Below are 18,134 nucleotides of genomic sequence, written 5' to 3' on the forward strand. Positions count from 1 at the left end.
CGTCTTCGCTGCTATCGTATACCAACAGTTTTGAGAAATGTTCTTTCCATATCCTGAGCACACTATCTGTATCTGTTACAAAATTACCTTGCTGGTCTCTACAGAAGGATGTGTCTGTACCAAAGCCATCAGTTTGATGTTTTACTCTTTGGACTTCATTCTGGCTCCTCTGTACATCTCGATTTTTTCACACTCCCGCGGCGGGATGCCAGATAAGTTTGGTCGAAAATCGGCACTTTTCGGGTGCCAAAATCGGCAAAAAATTTTCAAAATCGGCAAAAAATCGGCAATTAAAAAACATTTTTTTCAGTTCAAACTATCGCTTTATTTAATAAGCATAAGTTTAAAAAATAACATTTTAAGTACAACAAAACAATTAACAATTCATAAACCAGGGCACTAATTCAAAATATGTATGAAAATAAATGGTTTTACCATATGCATATGTAGTATATTTTTATAAGTACGTGTATATATGAGATCAATATATTTTCAATTCAGTTAAGCTAAACAAAACGTATACAAATATTGCCTAAGAGGATAATTAATAAGGTGATTGTTTTTATACCCTCAGCATTTATGCTAACGAGGGTATATAAACTTTGGCAAAATGTGCCTCATCGAAATAATGGTTTTAGACCCCAAGTATGTTTGGACGAAATGTGTTTAAGACAATTTGGAGTCGCCCGTCTGTCTGGCTGCCTGGTGTGCACGATAACTCTCGAACGGATGAGCCGATTTTTTCCACAGTTTGGCTTTCGTAATATTTTGTCCAAACTTAGTTTAAGTTCGAAAATGGGCATTATCGGTCAACTCCTTCAGGTACCTCTCCCACAAAAGTTCGAAAATGTTCGGAAAATTTGTGCGTACGATAACCCTTGAAGGGAGTAACCTATTTGGTCCATACTTTGCACATCGTGAAATGTTTACCAGACTTAGATGAGGTTCCAATACGCACTCAATCGGTCCACTCCTTCGGGAACCTTCCACACAAAATTTCGGATAAGTTCAGTTTAGGGCCTGTTCTCGAATCGCTTTGGTTTTTGTTGCAACAATTTGTATACGCTGCCTCCATTATGACGGTAAAAGCTTTTTCAGGGGCATGTCCATACTTCATGAGAATATAGCCCGAGAGGTGTAAAAACCCCTATGGCACCAAATGTAGTGGCTGTAGAGCACGATAATTCTCGAACTGATCAACCGATTCCAAAAGTTATACGATGACCCACTGAAATGACTAGTGGGCGCGATATCTATCGAAAAGATATAACTCTCATGTCGGTCCATTCCTTTAAGTACCACCTCCACAACACTTTTGAATTTAAATTTTAATCCACATTTTTCGGCAAGTTCAAATGTCTAAAAATGGCCACAAAATTCTGAAAAGACCTTAAAAACATTCGATCTCTCCGAAGAAAGTTTCAATTCGCATAGGCTGAGGGTATACATCTGTCAGCAAAGCCGACTGACAATTTCTTACTAGTTGTATTGGAATTTTGAAATTTTGGTTTACAATTAAATTCAATTTCTGTAATAAATATTTTGTAATAAATATTTGTAACAAATTATATTTTAATGACAACATTATAACAGTTAGACTTATTTAATTTTAAGTAGTCTTTAGTAAAGAGAATTCCTTCCATAGAGTCCCTAACTAATCGATTTCGGCACTTGTTTTTATTCAAATTTACTTGGCTAGAAACTCTTTCCACATTTGCTGAAGAATGTGGCAAGACTAAAATATGTTTAATAAATTTGGACAAAATATTAAATAATGGTTCAGAATTTGCACATATTAATTCACACACTGTTTTCCAAAATTCTAGCAACTCTGCGTTCTTATCTTTAAACAAATTTCTGAAATTTAAACGTGAAAGTTCGCGTGATACTTGCTTTTCGTTTATGTTTATAAAGCATTCGTATTCCTTTATAATTTCGAAAAATGAATCTTCTGTGCCATTTATTATAAAACTTTGATTTACTGAAGGTAGGAACTTAAGTTTATTTTATAAATGAAACCGCTTCAAAATCTGACAACAAAGTTCAATGTAAAAGTTTGTGCAGTTTTTAATTATTTCCACTAACCCGCTTTTCGACAATTTCGTTTTTTGAATAATTTCCTTGGCGTATATACTTAAGTACACGTTTTGGTAATCAAGAAAATTCAAACTGTTTTTATAATATGTTAAAAATTTTATTATTATTAATCAAACTACTCTTGACGATATATGTATGTAGTTGTTTTTGTTATTGTACCAAATTAGTTCTAGCAACCACAATTTTCATACAAAACGGAAATTTTATGCGAACAAGTTGCCTTAACTAAAAATCGGCATTTTAGGGGTAAAAATCGGTAAATCGGCATTTCTATTTTTTTGGACTAAAAATCGGCAAAATGCCGATAAATCGGCAAATCTGGCATCACTGCTCCCGCCTTTCCATTTCTCTCTTTTTTTCTGCGGAAAAGACGTTTTTCCTCTCTCTTTTTCTCCCGATATCTCTCGCGTGAGCTACGCGTTTCTACTGATTGTAGAGTAGACCTACATGCCGCATTTTTCTCTTCGGTAGCAGCACGTCTCTACTGGTTATACCATGGATTCCTTTGTGGAGTTCACTGGTATTCATACCATGGATTCCTTGGTGGAGGTCTCTGGTATCCAATTATGGATTTTGCGACTGTTTGCATGGAGTCGGCAATATTTTGCCATTGTGCTGATATGTTATCGGGATGAGGAGTGATTTCATTAAGCAATTGGGCTAGTTTAGTGGAATATGCTGTGGCTATCTGTTGTGTTTGCAGCTTACCGATGTCCAACTTCCGCGTTGTATCTGTTCGTGCTTTATTTGCAATGTTTAGACGGGTGCGTACCTTTGCTGCAACAAGGTAGTGGTCCGAATCTATGTTTGCTCCTCGGAATGATCGTACATCCAACACGTTCGGTGAATGTCTTCCATCTATCACAACATGATCAATTTCAACTTGTTTTTTGATCTGGAGACAGCCAGCTGCCCTTATGAATTTCGAGATGCTTAAATCTGGTACTGCTAACTACCATGATTTTAGTAGCTGCAAAGTATATCAGCCTCATACCATTGTCAGATGTTTAACTGTGCAGACTGAATTTCCCGACCGTTGGGCCAAAGATATTATATATATATATATATATATATATATATATATATATATATATATATATATATATATACAGTTGAACCTCGATTATCCGTGAATCGATTATCCGGGAACCTCCATTATCCGTGATAGAAAAGAAATGTTGGACTTTTTTTGCATTTCTTCTAATTTTCGTTATAAACTTCATTACCAGGGAGTAAAAACACATTTTCCAATTAATTTGATTAAGCAAACAAAAGTTAAACAAACGATTACTGGAAATTCTCCCGTATTACGCAATTTGTGTATTTACGGTATCACAAAAACCATGGGACAAACTCAATTCAGATGAATCTGATGATGATGATATTATGTATCCTTCTAAAATATGGTGGATTACCGTAACAAATTTATTAAAATTTGCAGATTTTCATATTATTGTACAATATTTGCAATTTTTACCTAAAAATATGTTCAAAAACTGCAAAAAAAAACATTGCCTCCATTATCCGGGAAAATCGATTATCCGTAATGCCTCCGGTCCCGACCATCACGGATAATCGAGGTCCGACTGTATATATATATATATATATATAATAATTGTTCCACAAACATCCCAGATGGGACAAGGGAGACTTCTCTCATATCAATGAGTGCACCCCGATTCATATTAGCTCAATGATATGGGCCCTACTGTTTATTGCCGAGTCCGAACGGCGTGTCCTAAGACACCACTTGTAGAGAAGTTTTACATGGCTGAAATACTCAGGAAATGTCGCCAACATCACTGAGGGGTATTTTGCCACCGTTGAAAATTTGGTGTTGCCTGGCCTGGGAATCGAACCCAAGACCTTTAGCGTGCAAGGCGGGTGTGCATTCCATTGCACCACGGTGGCACCCGGGCCAAAGATATTATCCTTTCCAATTTTGGCATTAAAATCGCCTACAATAATTTTAATGTCATGGGCAGGACAACGGTCATAAGTTTCTTCTAAGCACTTGTAAAATATATCTGTTCGCCCTTGTCTTCAGTGGGAGCATGGGCGGTGTTGTTGTGACGCCTTTCCCAATCCATCGTATTTCCTGTTAGTACAGTACATCTGCCAATGCGAAAACTGCACCTACTCTATAAAGAGTGGGGGTATAAAACTTACAACCCACGCCTTCACATAACACCCATAGAACGGTAGCTCCCTATTTCCGATATTTTGAAGGTTTTAGCCTCAATATTCCACCGAAATGGCTGAAATTTAGTACTAAGACTTCGTTAGAGCTACAAAACTTTCCAACTGAAATTAGTTGGCATAGGTCCACGTCTTCATATAGCCCCCATATAACGGTACCCACCGGTTTTCGGTATTTTGAAGGTGTTATCATCAATATCACACCGAAATGGCTGCAATTTAGCATTTAGTCTACGTTCGAGGTACAAAATTGTCCACCTTAAAATTGTCGGTATAGGCCCACGTCTTCATATAGGCCTCAATATTCTCCCGAAATGAATATTTTAGCCTCAATATCACACCGAAATGGCTGAAATTTGGTACTTAGTCTTCGTTGGGGTACAAAATTGTCCACCTGAGACTCGTATTTGTCGGTATAGGTCCACATCTTTATATAGCCCCCATAGAACGATACCTCCCGATTTTCGGTCGTTTGATGGTTGTGGCCTCAATATCCTACCGAAATTGATGAAATTTAGTACTTAGACTTCGTTAGGGCTATAAAACGTTCTACCTGAAATTTTACGTCTTCATAAATAGATAGAAAACTTACTCTCAAACAAGTAAAAAAGTATGAGTCGACTTTGCCGACAGAGATATACCCTCAGCCCATGTGAATTGAAACACTTTTTGGACATTTGAACTTGCCGACAAAAACCGACATAGTCCATTATCGAAGTGGATCTTATATTGGAAGTCATATCTTTTCGATAGATATCGCGCTCACTAGTCATTGCAGTGGGTCATCGTATAACTTTTGGACCAGTATGCCAGGAAGCATATAAAGAGCACCATTTCGAACAGCATCGGTATGCATTTCCAAAGGATTTTCGAACAGACCCTAAACTGCACTTGAACACAAATGTTGAACTTTTGTGGGGGATGTATCCTAAGGAGAGGGCCGATATGGTCCATTTTAAAAATTTAACTAAATTTGGACAAAATGTTATGGGATCCAAAGTTTCGACCACATTAGTTGCCCCGTTCAAAAGATATCGTGCATACCATTTTAGTGGCATTTTTTAAATATTGGGGGAAGTACCGGGAGCTGTGGACCGGTATTGCCCATCTTCAAACTGAAACTGAAGTTTGGACAAAATATGACGAAGGCCAAATTTTAGACCAAATCGGTTGATCAGTTCGAGCGTTATCTTGCTTTCCAGCCACTACATACGGTGCCATAGGGGTTTTTACACGTTTCGGGCTGTTTTCTCAAGAAGTATAGACTTGCCCCTAAAAAACTTTTACCGTCGTAATTGAGGCAGCGAATGCAAGTTGCTTCAACAAAAATCAAAGCGATTCGCAAGCAGGTCTGAAAGTGAACTTATCCGAAATTGTGTGTGATAGGTACCCGAAAGATTGGACAAATAAAGTCCATATTCGAACCTGATCTATATCTGGTAGATATATTTGGATGTGTAAGGTATGGACCAAATCGGTCACTCCCTTCAAGAATTATTGTGCGCACAGTTTTTGCGAACATTTTTGAACATTTGTGGGGGAGGTATTTGAAGGAGTGGACCGATATGGCTTATCTTCGAACTTAAACTATGTTTGGACTAAATATTACGAAGGCCAAATTTTGGACCGAATTGGCAGATTCGTTCGAGATTTATCGTGCGCACCAGCCAGACAGACAGACTCACGGACGGACATGGCTAAATCAACTCCAAATTGTCTGAAACACTTTTCGTCCAAACATACTTGGGGTCTAAAACCTATATTTCGATGAGGCACATCGTTAACATAAATGCTGAGGGTATAATGAAGACAAAAATAAAAAGATGCTTCGTTGGGCTATCAGCTGTTAATATAAACAATGCTTCTTCTTATTAAGGTAAAAGTATCAATAGTTGACAACATGTTGAAAAAGTTTTGACTTTCTCACCATAATAGTAGACAAAGTGGTGACATGTCGACACATGACCCCATGCTTCCTACAGGGTAGTTACTAATTGTTCATATTTATTTCAAATACAGTGATGGTGGAGGGTCCGGCCGACCTCAACGCCGTTCTTTCTTGTTTTTAATTGTTAATGAATTTTTTACTTTCAGTTATCGAAGTTGCCTGCCGTGAATATGGTGATTATCACAAACAAATGGTAAACGCTGTGGATAATGGCAACGTCTATCGCTGGTTGCCCAATGGTTGCTACACCGGAATGAAATCAATATCACCCACAACATCGAACACCACATCAGGAGCATCTTCGGGGGCATCATCGCTCAACGAACTGGAACAATTCGAAATGGAAATTGACAAGAAATCGTTGGAATCTCATTGTCCATGGTGGTTGCAATATCGCATCTTGCTCCTGCATATGGTGACAAAGATGTGGCGCGATAAATCCTACATTAAACTACGTTTCTATATGAATATTATTTTGGGCTTAATTGTGGGTGGTATTTATGTTGGTGTGGGTAATGATGCGAGTAAGGCTTTGTTCAATTTCGGTTTTGCATTTACCATTGTGATAGCGTATTTATATTTACCCCTAATGCCGGTGTTGGCTCAATGTAAGTGCAGTTTAAAATGATTTAATACGATATGGCAGGCCTAATTTGTTTTTTTTTTTTTGTTTTTAGTTCCCAGTGAAATGAAACTTCTGAAACGGGAACATTTCAATCAATGGTACAAATTAAGTTCCTACTATATGGCCATGATTACTTCTCGTTTCCCCTATATGTTCCTATTGGCCGTTATCTACTTAACCATGGTTTATTTGATGTCCAGTCAACCGTTGGAATTGTTTCGTTTTGCCATGTTGTTCCTGGTGGCCATACTTACCGCCCAGATTTCCGATAGTTTGGGCATGTTGGTATCATCACGGCTAAGTTTGGTGGTAAGTGAATTTAAAGGAAACTCAAATCTGACAAAAAATTAAAAAAATTATTTATTTCTTTCCAGAATGCCATGTTTATGGGTCCCGTTTTGGCAGTACCGCTCATCTTACTCTCCTGCTATGGCATTGGTTATGGTCGTGACATATCGCCTATTATGCGTTTCATAATGAATTTCAGTTATTTGCGCCACAGCATGGAGGCCTTGGTTGAAACTCTTTATGGCTATAATCGTGCCGACACAATTTGCCCTCCCACCGAAATGCTCTGCATATTTAAAAATGCCAATTTCTTGCGTGAAACTTTAGGTTATGTCAATCTTAATTATTGGTCATCGATATTCTTCTTGGTGATCTATTACATCGTTTGTACCTCGCTGGCTTTTGTACTAATCAAACAACGTCTGTCCACATCAAATGGATCCACAAATCGTCTGTTTCACTACATCAATCACATGTTGGTGAAATATTTGAATTTTACCACCTATAAATATTGAAGAGAAGGGTTGTTTAAAAAATGTTTTTTTTTTAGAAATAAATTAAGATGTACAAAGATTTAGTTATTAAGTAGTTATGGGGTTGTTTTTAAGTTAAATATTTTGATCCATTAATAGACAGAATTCGATTGAATATTGTCCATATTTGCCTTAAAACAGATAGCACAAACCGACATTAATGTTTGAAGTTATGGCCGATCGTCTCTCATATCTTTGCACGGCATATTTATATTCATTGTCTTAAGCCTAAAGCAAATATTTTTAAACTTAAAATAAGTACATATTTATACATCACATTTGGTATCTTAATACATTACATTTGAGAAGGGTTTATTTTTTAGTATTGTAACGAATTTATGAATTTGGTCAATTTTGCTGACGTGATATTAGTTATATAAGTATTTGTAATATAAGATATCTTTTTTTATTTTTTGATACGAAAAAATGAGAAAAAATAAAAGAAACGTGTGACAATATTAATTCCAAACATGATTTCTATTTTAAAACCATGGTACAAGATAGGAAGCTAGAAGAGTAATTTTCGAAACAAAAACTAATTTTAAAAACACGCACGAGTTTGGTATATTTCTTACGCATTCGTTTTCTTATCGACATATGTACATAAACAGGACGTAAATCATTTTTTGGTTAAAAAAAAATCGGTAAAAGTCAAATGCTTGTAATTTCGGTAATTAAGAAAATTTGTCAGTAAGTTAGCAACCAAATTAAAGTTCTCGTTAAATCCTACTCAAAATTTAAAGCAAATTTAGGCCTTAAAGGCCTGGGTACATAAGTAGCGTCGCCCGCTTGCATTGCATTCCCGCTTCATTTCTGACATAATAAAAATAAAGAAGGTCGAGCAAATTTCGAACTGTGTTGCCCTTTTTGTCTATATTCATTTATTTTTATTATGTCAGAAATGAAGCAGGCAAGCAAGACTGACGGACATGGTTATATCGACTTAGAATTTTACCCTGATCAAGAATATATACATACATATATGGTAAAAACCAAATATCCTTTACAATTGCATTTGAAAAAAAAAAAAATTTTGCGGGCACATCTTCGATTTTTGGTATAAGGAAAAAAATCTGGTTTCAAATCTGTTCTCTTTCACAAAATTGGCTGATGCGCTCAAAAGTTATAGCGGGTTTTATTCTGTTTTAAAGAAAAAATATTTTAACATTTCTTATTTGTTGTATTGAGAAAATGTATGCATATATCAGTAACAGCATTTGATATTCATCCGTAGATGCACCATACTTTCTAAAATTTGTTTTTATTTTCGCAGAAAATCAAAGAAATTAAAAAAAATCTGGGAGCAAATCTAAATTATACTACCTCAGAGTCCGTATAAACCCCTAAAAAATAAATTAAAAATACGTGCAGAAACTAAACAGCGCGTAAAAAAATATGAAACAAAAATTATAAACATTGGCTTTATAAATTTCATATTATAGTAACAAAAGAGAAACAAGTGAGAAAAGGCTATAGTCGGTACGGGGCCGACTATGTGATACCCTACACCACTACCCCTGTGCATAATCTTTTCACTCGAAAACATTTCTTTTACGGAGGCGAACTGAACCAAAATAATTAATATTTAGTTTTATATTTGACTACTCTCGACATCACCAACATCAATAGGCTTCTATCTTGGTGAGAAAATTTCGTGATGATCCGATCAAAATTCCGACTTGTAGTGTGATTGCAGAAAAAGTGGAAAAAAGGGATGCATTATCGACTATTGCGATATCTTTGACCACCTACGACAACCTAATTTGCATAATTTTAAAGATGGGATTTTCTACTTTCTTAGTCGGGCTTTGCTTCTAGAAGGCCCCAACCAAAGGTGTGACATCCGTCATTATTATTAAAATCGCAAAAATGAAAAGTTGGGTTCTATTAGCGACTATTGCAATATCTTCTTCGTTTGATCACCTACGAGAACTTACTTTACATCATTAGAAAGGTGATATCTTCTACTTTTATTGTCAGGTATTGCTTTTGGTATACCCCATATAGAAGCTGAGATATTCGCTTTGGAAAAAAACGGTGTCTTTTTATCCAAATAAGTTTTTTGCCCATTCCGACCCCTGAATATTATCCGACCATCACCAAAATCAAAAGGCTTCTTACCCTCCGGGACCCTCATCAACACCCAAAATTTCGTGACGATCCGATCAAAATTGCGACCTGTAGCGTGATTACAAGGTTTAGATGGACAGACGGACGGACACACATAGCCAGATCGACTCAACTCGTCGAGACAATAATTTTGATATATATGAGTTTGGGCAAAACCTATTATAACCCCACATAGTGGTGTAGGGTATAAAAACTTATTGTTAAAATATTATTCGAAACCTATTTTTGGTTCGATTAGAAACATTAGAAAAAAATATTTGGGAGTTGATTAATGTATACTGCTAAAACTTCATCATGAAATATGGTTTACCATCGCGAAAGCTTAACTGCTCACTGTGATAACTTATAAGAATAGGAAATTAAGAGTAATATTGAAATTACAATCATTCAAAAAATATGAAAATTAAAAAGCCTGTAATTCGCGAATTTGTTAAAATCAGTTGATGCGCATCCGTTTTTGGATACAGCGAATCAGTCTCGTTCAATATTTATGCATATTTCGATGTTTCACGCAGCGGCCATTGTGTGCCGTCAGTTGCATCTCACAATGCCAAAAACCTTAAAGTGGGTGAAAGCCGCGCAATGTGCATACGATTTTGATGTGCATCCGGTTTCATTAGCGCCCATCAAAAATAGATTCTTTAAAAACCGCGGATGTGCCTCCACATTCTATTTTGAGTAAAAAAACCATATTACTCGCGTATCTCTGTAATTTATGCCACGCGTTTTGGCAAATATAATCGCTTATAAAAGATTCCATTTATATAAAAATTTTTAAAGAAAATCGCGGTTTAGTATGCGAATTTGGTAAAATATATTTTTTCTGATTTTCCTATTTTCAAGGTATCTATCTATATCCGCGGTTTTGGTGGATGGATTCGATCGCGGATGGGCTCATTAGATCCGTCGCTTAAAAAACTAAATTCACGCGAGGTTCAAAGGAAATTGAATGACAGTTGTAAATTTTTTTAAATAGGTTTTTTAAGAAAATTCACGCATGAAATTTTGGCCTTTAGACTCCAATTACTAGGATGCTGTACGGAGTACACTCATGGGATATACATACATTGAAAGACGTAGAATCACGAGTTCAATAATCCTATTATCAGTTTGGAACATTATCTTGTTGCGCGTCAGCATTATTCAAAAAATCAAAAAACCCCGAAATTCCGGCTTCAAAATGTCAGCATAAATTTTAGGTGGATACAGTGGATATATCAAAAAATCAGACACTATTATCATGTTGCCCATGGAGTATTCTGTGATTCTTTCTTTGGGCATAGGTCAATAAAATTTAGGGTTAAGCTAGAAATCGGAAGAGAGCAAAAAAAAAAACTTGTTGGCTTCAACCCATTTTTCTACATTGATGCCAACACAGTATCCAAGAAAATTAATTTTAATGGTTGACATTATGGGATCTCTCCTAAAACACTTCATTTTAAAGAATTTTATTCATATTATATGGAATATGTTAACAGTTCGCGAATTCTGAATGGGTGAAACTCGGATTCATCGATTGTAAAACATTTTTGGTTTTTACCATATACACTTTCATACGGGCAAAATGTGCTTCATCGAAAAAATAGTTTTAGACCCCAAGTATGTTTGGAAGAAATCCGTTTCAGACAATTTGGAGTCGATTTAGCAATGTCCGTCCGTCTGTGTGTCTAACTGGCTGGTGCGCACGATAACTCTCGAACGGATGAGCCAATTCTGTCCAAAATTTGGCTTTCGTAATATTTTGTCCAAACTTAGTTTAAGTTCGAAGATGGGCCATATCGGTCCACTCCTTCAGGTACCTTCCCCACAAAAGTTCAAAATTTTTCGGAAAATTTGTGCGCACGATGACCTTTGAAGGGAGCAACCGATGTGGTCCATTCTTTGCACATCGTGAAATTTGTACCAGGGATAGATGAGTTTCCAACATAAACTCTGACGGTCCACTCCTTCTGGTACCTCCCACACAAAATTTTGGAAAAGTCCAGTTTAGGACCTGCTCTCGGATGGTTTTGATTTTTGTTGTAGCAACTTTTATTCGCTTCCCCAATTACGACAAAACAAGTTTCATCAGGGGAAGGTCCATACTTCCTGAGAAAAGAGTCCGAAAGCTGTAAAAAACTCTACGGTACCATGTGTAGTGGTTGGAGCGCTCCATAACTCTCGAACGGATCGGCCGATTCGATCAGAAATTTGGCGTTCATAAAATTTTGTCCAATCTTAGTAAAATTTCGAAGATAGGCCATATCGGTCCACTCTTTCAGGTACATCCTACACAAAAGTTCAAAACTTTCCGCTTAAATGGTGCGCACAACAATTCTGAAAGGCAGTAACCGATACTTTTCATATCGTAATATCTCTACGGGACATAGATCAGGTTTGAATATTGACTTATACAGGTTTACTCCTTCGAGTACCTCCCACACAAAATTTTTAACCTATGGCGTCATGTGTAGCGGCTGGAGCGCACGATAACTCTCGAACGGATTAGCCGAATTTGAACTTTGCGCTTCGAATCCCTTTGATTTTTTTGTAACAACTTGTATTCGCTTTCCCCATTACGACGGTACATGTTTTTTCGGGGGCTAGTCCTTACTTTTGGGGGTAATGGTCCAAACGCTCCAAAAAGTCTGGCGGCACCAACTGAACTGGATAGTACGTAAGATAATCCTCGAAGGCAGAAACCGTTTTGGTCCACACATTGTACATCGTATTATATAGACGTCAGAAGTATTGTGTGTTACTTCTTTTCTTTAGGTCTGAGGCTGAAGGTATTTCTCTGTCGGCCAAACCGACTGATACTTTTTAAATTGTTTTTATATTTTTTAAGTACTTGAGAATCCTAACTCCAATTTCCACCGGAATTTCCGGAAGACCAATTGTCAGCAAAAGTTGAATTGTTCTACAAGAATGGTATTCTAATACTACACTAACACCGAAATTACTGTGCGCCTCCTGATGCGTATGATGCTGAAGAATAAAGAAGTGAAGGACATTTCAACTGAAAGTATCGTTGATTTTAAATTAAATTTAGCACCACACATGTTTGAGTTTGTATTATTAATATTCCCTAGACAGTTTTTGATTATAATTGGTCTGTTCCTTTACTTCTCAAAATGGTGAAACCGGCAAAAGTAGCAAAAGTTGTAAACTGCTCCCATATGAATAGTATGGTGTCTGAAGTAAAGGAACGCTTTTCGAGTAAAAAGTGGTAAAACTTTAAGATTCTTGAACGTAAAGGAACAGATCTAATGCGTACATAACTGTACTGATGAATATACACTCCGGTTCATCTGAATAGAACCAACCAATTTTGCATAAAAATTCCGTTATATCTAACGATAGAAACGGAATTGTGAATTATGTTTTTGTGGACATTGGACTGGTTTTAACTCAAAGATGGAAAATCGATGTCGGATTTTTTAGGCCGCAGCCCCATGTGTTTAGTTTTGCTAGATTTTCAGATTGCCAAAATTTGAGCACAATCGGAATATGTTAACACGTGCCACTGGGGCCTCAAAGTTTCTATAGTAATTTGTATGGGGCCAAAGGTGAATTTTCACAAAATTGCTCTAAGGGCCTCATTTATTGTCCAATCGATGAGCAATTTTTACCAGTTCATTTCTGTGGCTAAACAAGTAATCCTACAAAAAAATTTTGAAAATCGGATCGGATTTTAATATTAGCTATATAGGGCCCATGGAAACTTTGAAGCCCCAGTGACACGTGTTAACATACTCCGATTGTGCTCAAACTTTGGCAATCTAAAAATCTAACAAAACAATGCACTTTAGAGGGGTGCCGCATAAAAAAATCCGACATCGATTTTTTTAAAACCACTCTAGTGGACATGTAAGGTATGTATTAGCCGATATCTTCAATACTTAACATGTTTCACATATGAGTTATAACGGTACTTTTTACTCGCTTTAGGAAAAAATATCAAAATGTTATCATCCTTTGTCAGATGTGGTAAACTTGTACAAAAATTTATTTTTAATTAAAAATAAAGGCCGTGAGTGTCCATGGCCAATAAATATTGGACAGAAACTGTGTATTGTTTTGATATGATAAAAAATATATGCTTAGAGGTCCGAAAGATATTCTTACAATACAATTTATAAAGTCAAAATTTTACACAGAATTGTGTTCATAATTTTCAAGGTCACATCAAAATTACAATGAACTCAAATTCCGTGGGTTTATAAGTCCGAAACAAAGGAAGAGAATGAATGTAAATTGATGGATTCCAAGCAGTTTCATCGGCTGTGGACATTTGCAGGCCCGAAAAATAACAAAAATTCCCCCGCTGATCACGTCATGTTATCATCAAGGGCTTTGATTTTGAAGAAATAGCATGACATGAAATACACAGACACATACGCTTTTTTCTTGTGTAATAACGGATCAGAAATATTTTTTCGGTATGTATGTTATGAGTAAGAAAGGTGTAAACATCAAAACCATTAAAATTAAACACTGTTCTTCGGAAAAAATTAACGTCTGCCTTCCTCTATCACTAAGTAGTTTCTGCACATCACATGTCTTGGGATCGTTTGGAATTTCAAGGTTTTGGTGGTGCATAAAGCACTCGGCGATGGTATTTTTGTAATTTTTCGGACCTGCAGATGTCCACAGCCAACGAAAGTGCTTGGAACCCATCGATTTGCTTTCATTTTCATCATATAACATATCGATTTTTGAAGCAGAAAGGCAGACATTTGAGTTATCTTTACCATATTTCCTCTGTTTCGGACTTATAAACCCATCAAATTTGACTTCTTTGTAATTTTGATATGGTTATAACGCGTATCTGAAACATATTTGGTATTGAAAATATCGGCTACTATATACCTTACATGTTCTCAAATATATAATTTACAATTTCTCTCCTATCGTTAGATATAACGGTATTTGTATGTAAAATTGGTTGGTTCTATTCAGGTGAACCGGGGTGTATATTGTTTTTTATTTGAAACTTGTTCTCTTTTGTTTACAGCTTAAACCCAGAATCTGGAAATATTAATAATTTCAATTGAATAGACACATGTATTGTCATCCTTTGCAATTGCGCAATTACAATTTATTATAATTATTTTTAATTATATAGGCATGCCTAAAATATTTTTTTAAAAATTAGACAGTTTCATTATTTATATGCCATTAAGATACCAATATTATTTTATAACTTTTTGAAAAAGGTTTAATTTAATTCGGTTTTATTCTATTTACCAATAAACGCAAAATTATTTTAGATAGATAGAAAAAAATTTGTTCAATAGCATTTTTACGATAAATCTTTACTAATTTGTTTAAAATTCTATTTATTACATTCTCGATTTTATATATCTATTTCTGAGGATTAAAACGCAAAAGAAGGATATTAAGACTTTTAGTGTTAAGACACATGCAAACGTTTCAAAAACCACGATATGCGATTCCGTAACGGAAACATCCCTATTTTTCCTCTATATTTCCCCTCAGCCTGTGTGTATTGAAACACTTTACCCAAAAAACGTATGTATTTAGGGGGTCTTCAGATTGGGCGTATGGTTAAGGATAAAACCTCAAAAGTTTCGGGGGAGGTACCTTAAGGAATGGACCGACATAGTCGATTTTTGAAGTGTGTCTTATTTGGGAGTCATTCCTCTCGATGGGACCATTATATCAGGAAACATGAACTTGCCAATGAAAAACATTATATCGTTGTAAACAGGGCTACTAAGATTCTCGCACAGACACTTAACCGCACTTAAACGAAAATGTTGATCATTTGTTTGGGTGGTACCCTAAGGAATGAACCGATAGGCCCAACTTTTGAACATAAACTAAGTTTGACCAAATATTTAGAGATACAAACTTTGGACCAAATCGGTTACTCCTTACTTACTTACTTAGCTGGCCCATTACAGAAAATTTGTTCCATAGACCGAACTAAGATCTCCAATCTGTTTCGTGCTTCGATTTTTGGAATACCGCGCCTTGTCATCTCTTCATCCACTTGTTTGCGCCATCTATTCTTTGGCCTGCCAATTCTGCGTGCACCGCCATGTGGCTCGAATTTATACGCCTTTTTAGCGGGTTCATCATCGCTCATTCTTATTATATGGCCTAGCCAACGCAATCGCTGCATCTCGATACGTTTAACTATATTGATGTCGTTGTTTAGCAGATACAGCTCGTGGTTCGACGAATTTTTCTCTCAAACACGCCAAGCACTGCCTTATCTGCTTCCGCAAGTATTCAGGCTTCGGAACCATACATCAGCACGGGTAGTATCTGTGTTTTGTAAAGCGTTATTTTTGTTTGACGAGTTGTGGCTTTGTTTTTAAAGTGCTTACTTAAGCCAAAGTAGCATCTGTTGGCCAATACAATTCTTCTTATTTCACAACTGATGTCGTTTGTTGTGTTTACGGCGGTGCTGAGGTATACGAAGTCCTTCACTACCTCAAAATTATAGGAACCAACTTCAACAGTTGGTCCGATCTCAATGGACGCATTGCGCGTCGACACCATCAACGTGGTCTTCTCGCCGTTAACCGCCAGACCCACTTTACCAGATTCTCCTTCGACCTTCATAAAGGTATCGGTTACTTCTTTTACTGATCGTCCCACGATATCTATATCATCAGCATAAGCAAGTAACATGTGGCTATTGGTGTAGATTGTGCCACTTCTTTTGACGTTTGCCTCTCGTATAAACTTTTCTAGCAGGATGTTAAAAATATCGCACGAAAGGCTGTCTCCTCGCCTGAAACCTCTTTTGGTACAAAACTCTTCGGAGAGGTTCTTTCCTATTTTAACTGAAAATCTTGTGTTAGTTAGAGTCATTTTACAAAGTCGAATGAGCTTTGCGGGGATACCAAATTCAGACATTGCATGGAATACCTTTGATCGGAGGGGACTGTCGAATGCTGCTTTATAATCGGCAAAAGGTGATATGTGTCGATCTGCATCTCTTGGGTCTTCTCTAGGATTTGCCGCAGGGTAAATATCTGGTCAATTGTGGACTTGCCAGGTCTAAAGCCACATTGGTATGGTCCAATTATTTCGTTGACCATTGGCTTTAGTCGTTCGCACAATATCCCTGACACTATCTTATAGGCAATAGGGAGAAGACCTATCCCCCTATAGTTGGAGCATACAGTCTTATCTCCTTTCTTGTGGACGGGACATAGGATGATCAGGTTCCAATCGTCGGGTACGCGTTCTTCCTGCCAGATGGTCCTAACTAGCTGATGAATACACCTTATCAGCGCGTCGCCTCCGGTTTTAAACAGCTCGGCTGGTAAGCCACCGGCTCCTGCTGCTTTATTATTCTTCAGCCGGTTGATTGCTGTTTTTACCTCATCTTGGCCGGGCGGTATACATTCTATACCATCTTCTGGGATTGGATCTGTGGTATCATCGTCTTCGCTACTATTGGATACCAGCAGATTGGAGAAATGTTCCTTCCATATCCTGAGCACGCTATCTGTATCTGTTACCAGATTACCTTGCTGGTCTCTACAGGATACCAAAGCCTGTTTGATGTTTCACTCTTTGGTAGAATTTTCGGACTTCATTCTGGCTCCTGTACATCTCGATTTTTTCACACTCCCGCTTTTCCATTTCTCTCTTTTTCTTGCAGAAAAGACGTTTCTCTTCTCTCCTTTTCACCCGATATCTCTCTCGTGCGCTACGTGTTGCTACTGATTGTAAAGTAGCTCTATATGCCGCATTTTTATCTTCGGTAGAAGCAAGACGCTCCTGGTCATACCATGAATTCCTTTGTGGAGGTCTCTGGAATCCAAGTATGGATTTTGCGGCTGTTTGCATTTTGCCATTGTGTTGTTATGTTATCGGGACAAGGAGTGCTCGCGTAAGCAATTGGGCTAGTTGAGTGGAATATGCTGTGGCTATCTGTTGTGTTTGCAGCCTATCGATGTCCAACTTTCGCGTTGTGTCTGTTCGTGCTTTATTTGCGTTTAGACGGGTACGTACCTTTGCTGCAACAAGGTAGTGGTCCGAATCAATGTTTGCTCCTCGGAACGATCGTATATCCAACACGCTGGATGAATGTCTTCCATCTATCACAACATGATCAATTTGATTACTTGTTCTTTGATCTGGAGACAGCCAGGTGCCCTTATGAATATCGAGATGATTAAATCTGGTACTGCTAACTACCATGTTTTTTGCAGCTGCAAAGTCTATCAGCCTCATACCATTGTCAGATGTTTCACTGTGGAGATTGAATTTCCCGACTGCTGGGCCAAAGATATTCTCCTTTCCAATTTTGACATTAAAATCGCCTAGAATGATTTTAATGTCATGG

General features: G+C 37.1%; 1 protein-coding gene across 1 annotated transcript in view; it reads left to right on the plus strand.

The window, feature by feature from the left end:
* LOC141394864 (ATP-binding cassette subfamily G member 4) overlaps positions 1–8,152 on the plus strand; it is a 99,694-nt gene extending 91,542 nt beyond the window's left edge. The window contains exons 6-8 of the mRNA XM_073969942.1: positions 6,391–6,852; positions 6,922–7,178; positions 7,244–8,152. Coding sequence (XP_073826043.1) covers positions 6,391–6,852; positions 6,922–7,178; positions 7,244–7,672 — 1,148 coding nt within the window. The 3' untranslated portion in view covers positions 7,673–8,152. The remainder of the gene's footprint in view (positions 1–6,390; positions 6,853–6,921; positions 7,179–7,243) is intronic.
* The last annotated feature ends 9,982 nt before the right edge of the window (positions 8,153–18,134 follow it).

The sequence above is a fragment of the Musca autumnalis genome, unplaced genomic scaffold, assembly GCF_047663935.1.
Source record: "Musca autumnalis isolate F117 unplaced genomic scaffold, ASM4766393v1 scaffold_2, whole genome shotgun sequence".
NCBI lineage: Eukaryota > Metazoa > Arthropoda > Insecta > Diptera > Muscidae > Musca > Musca autumnalis.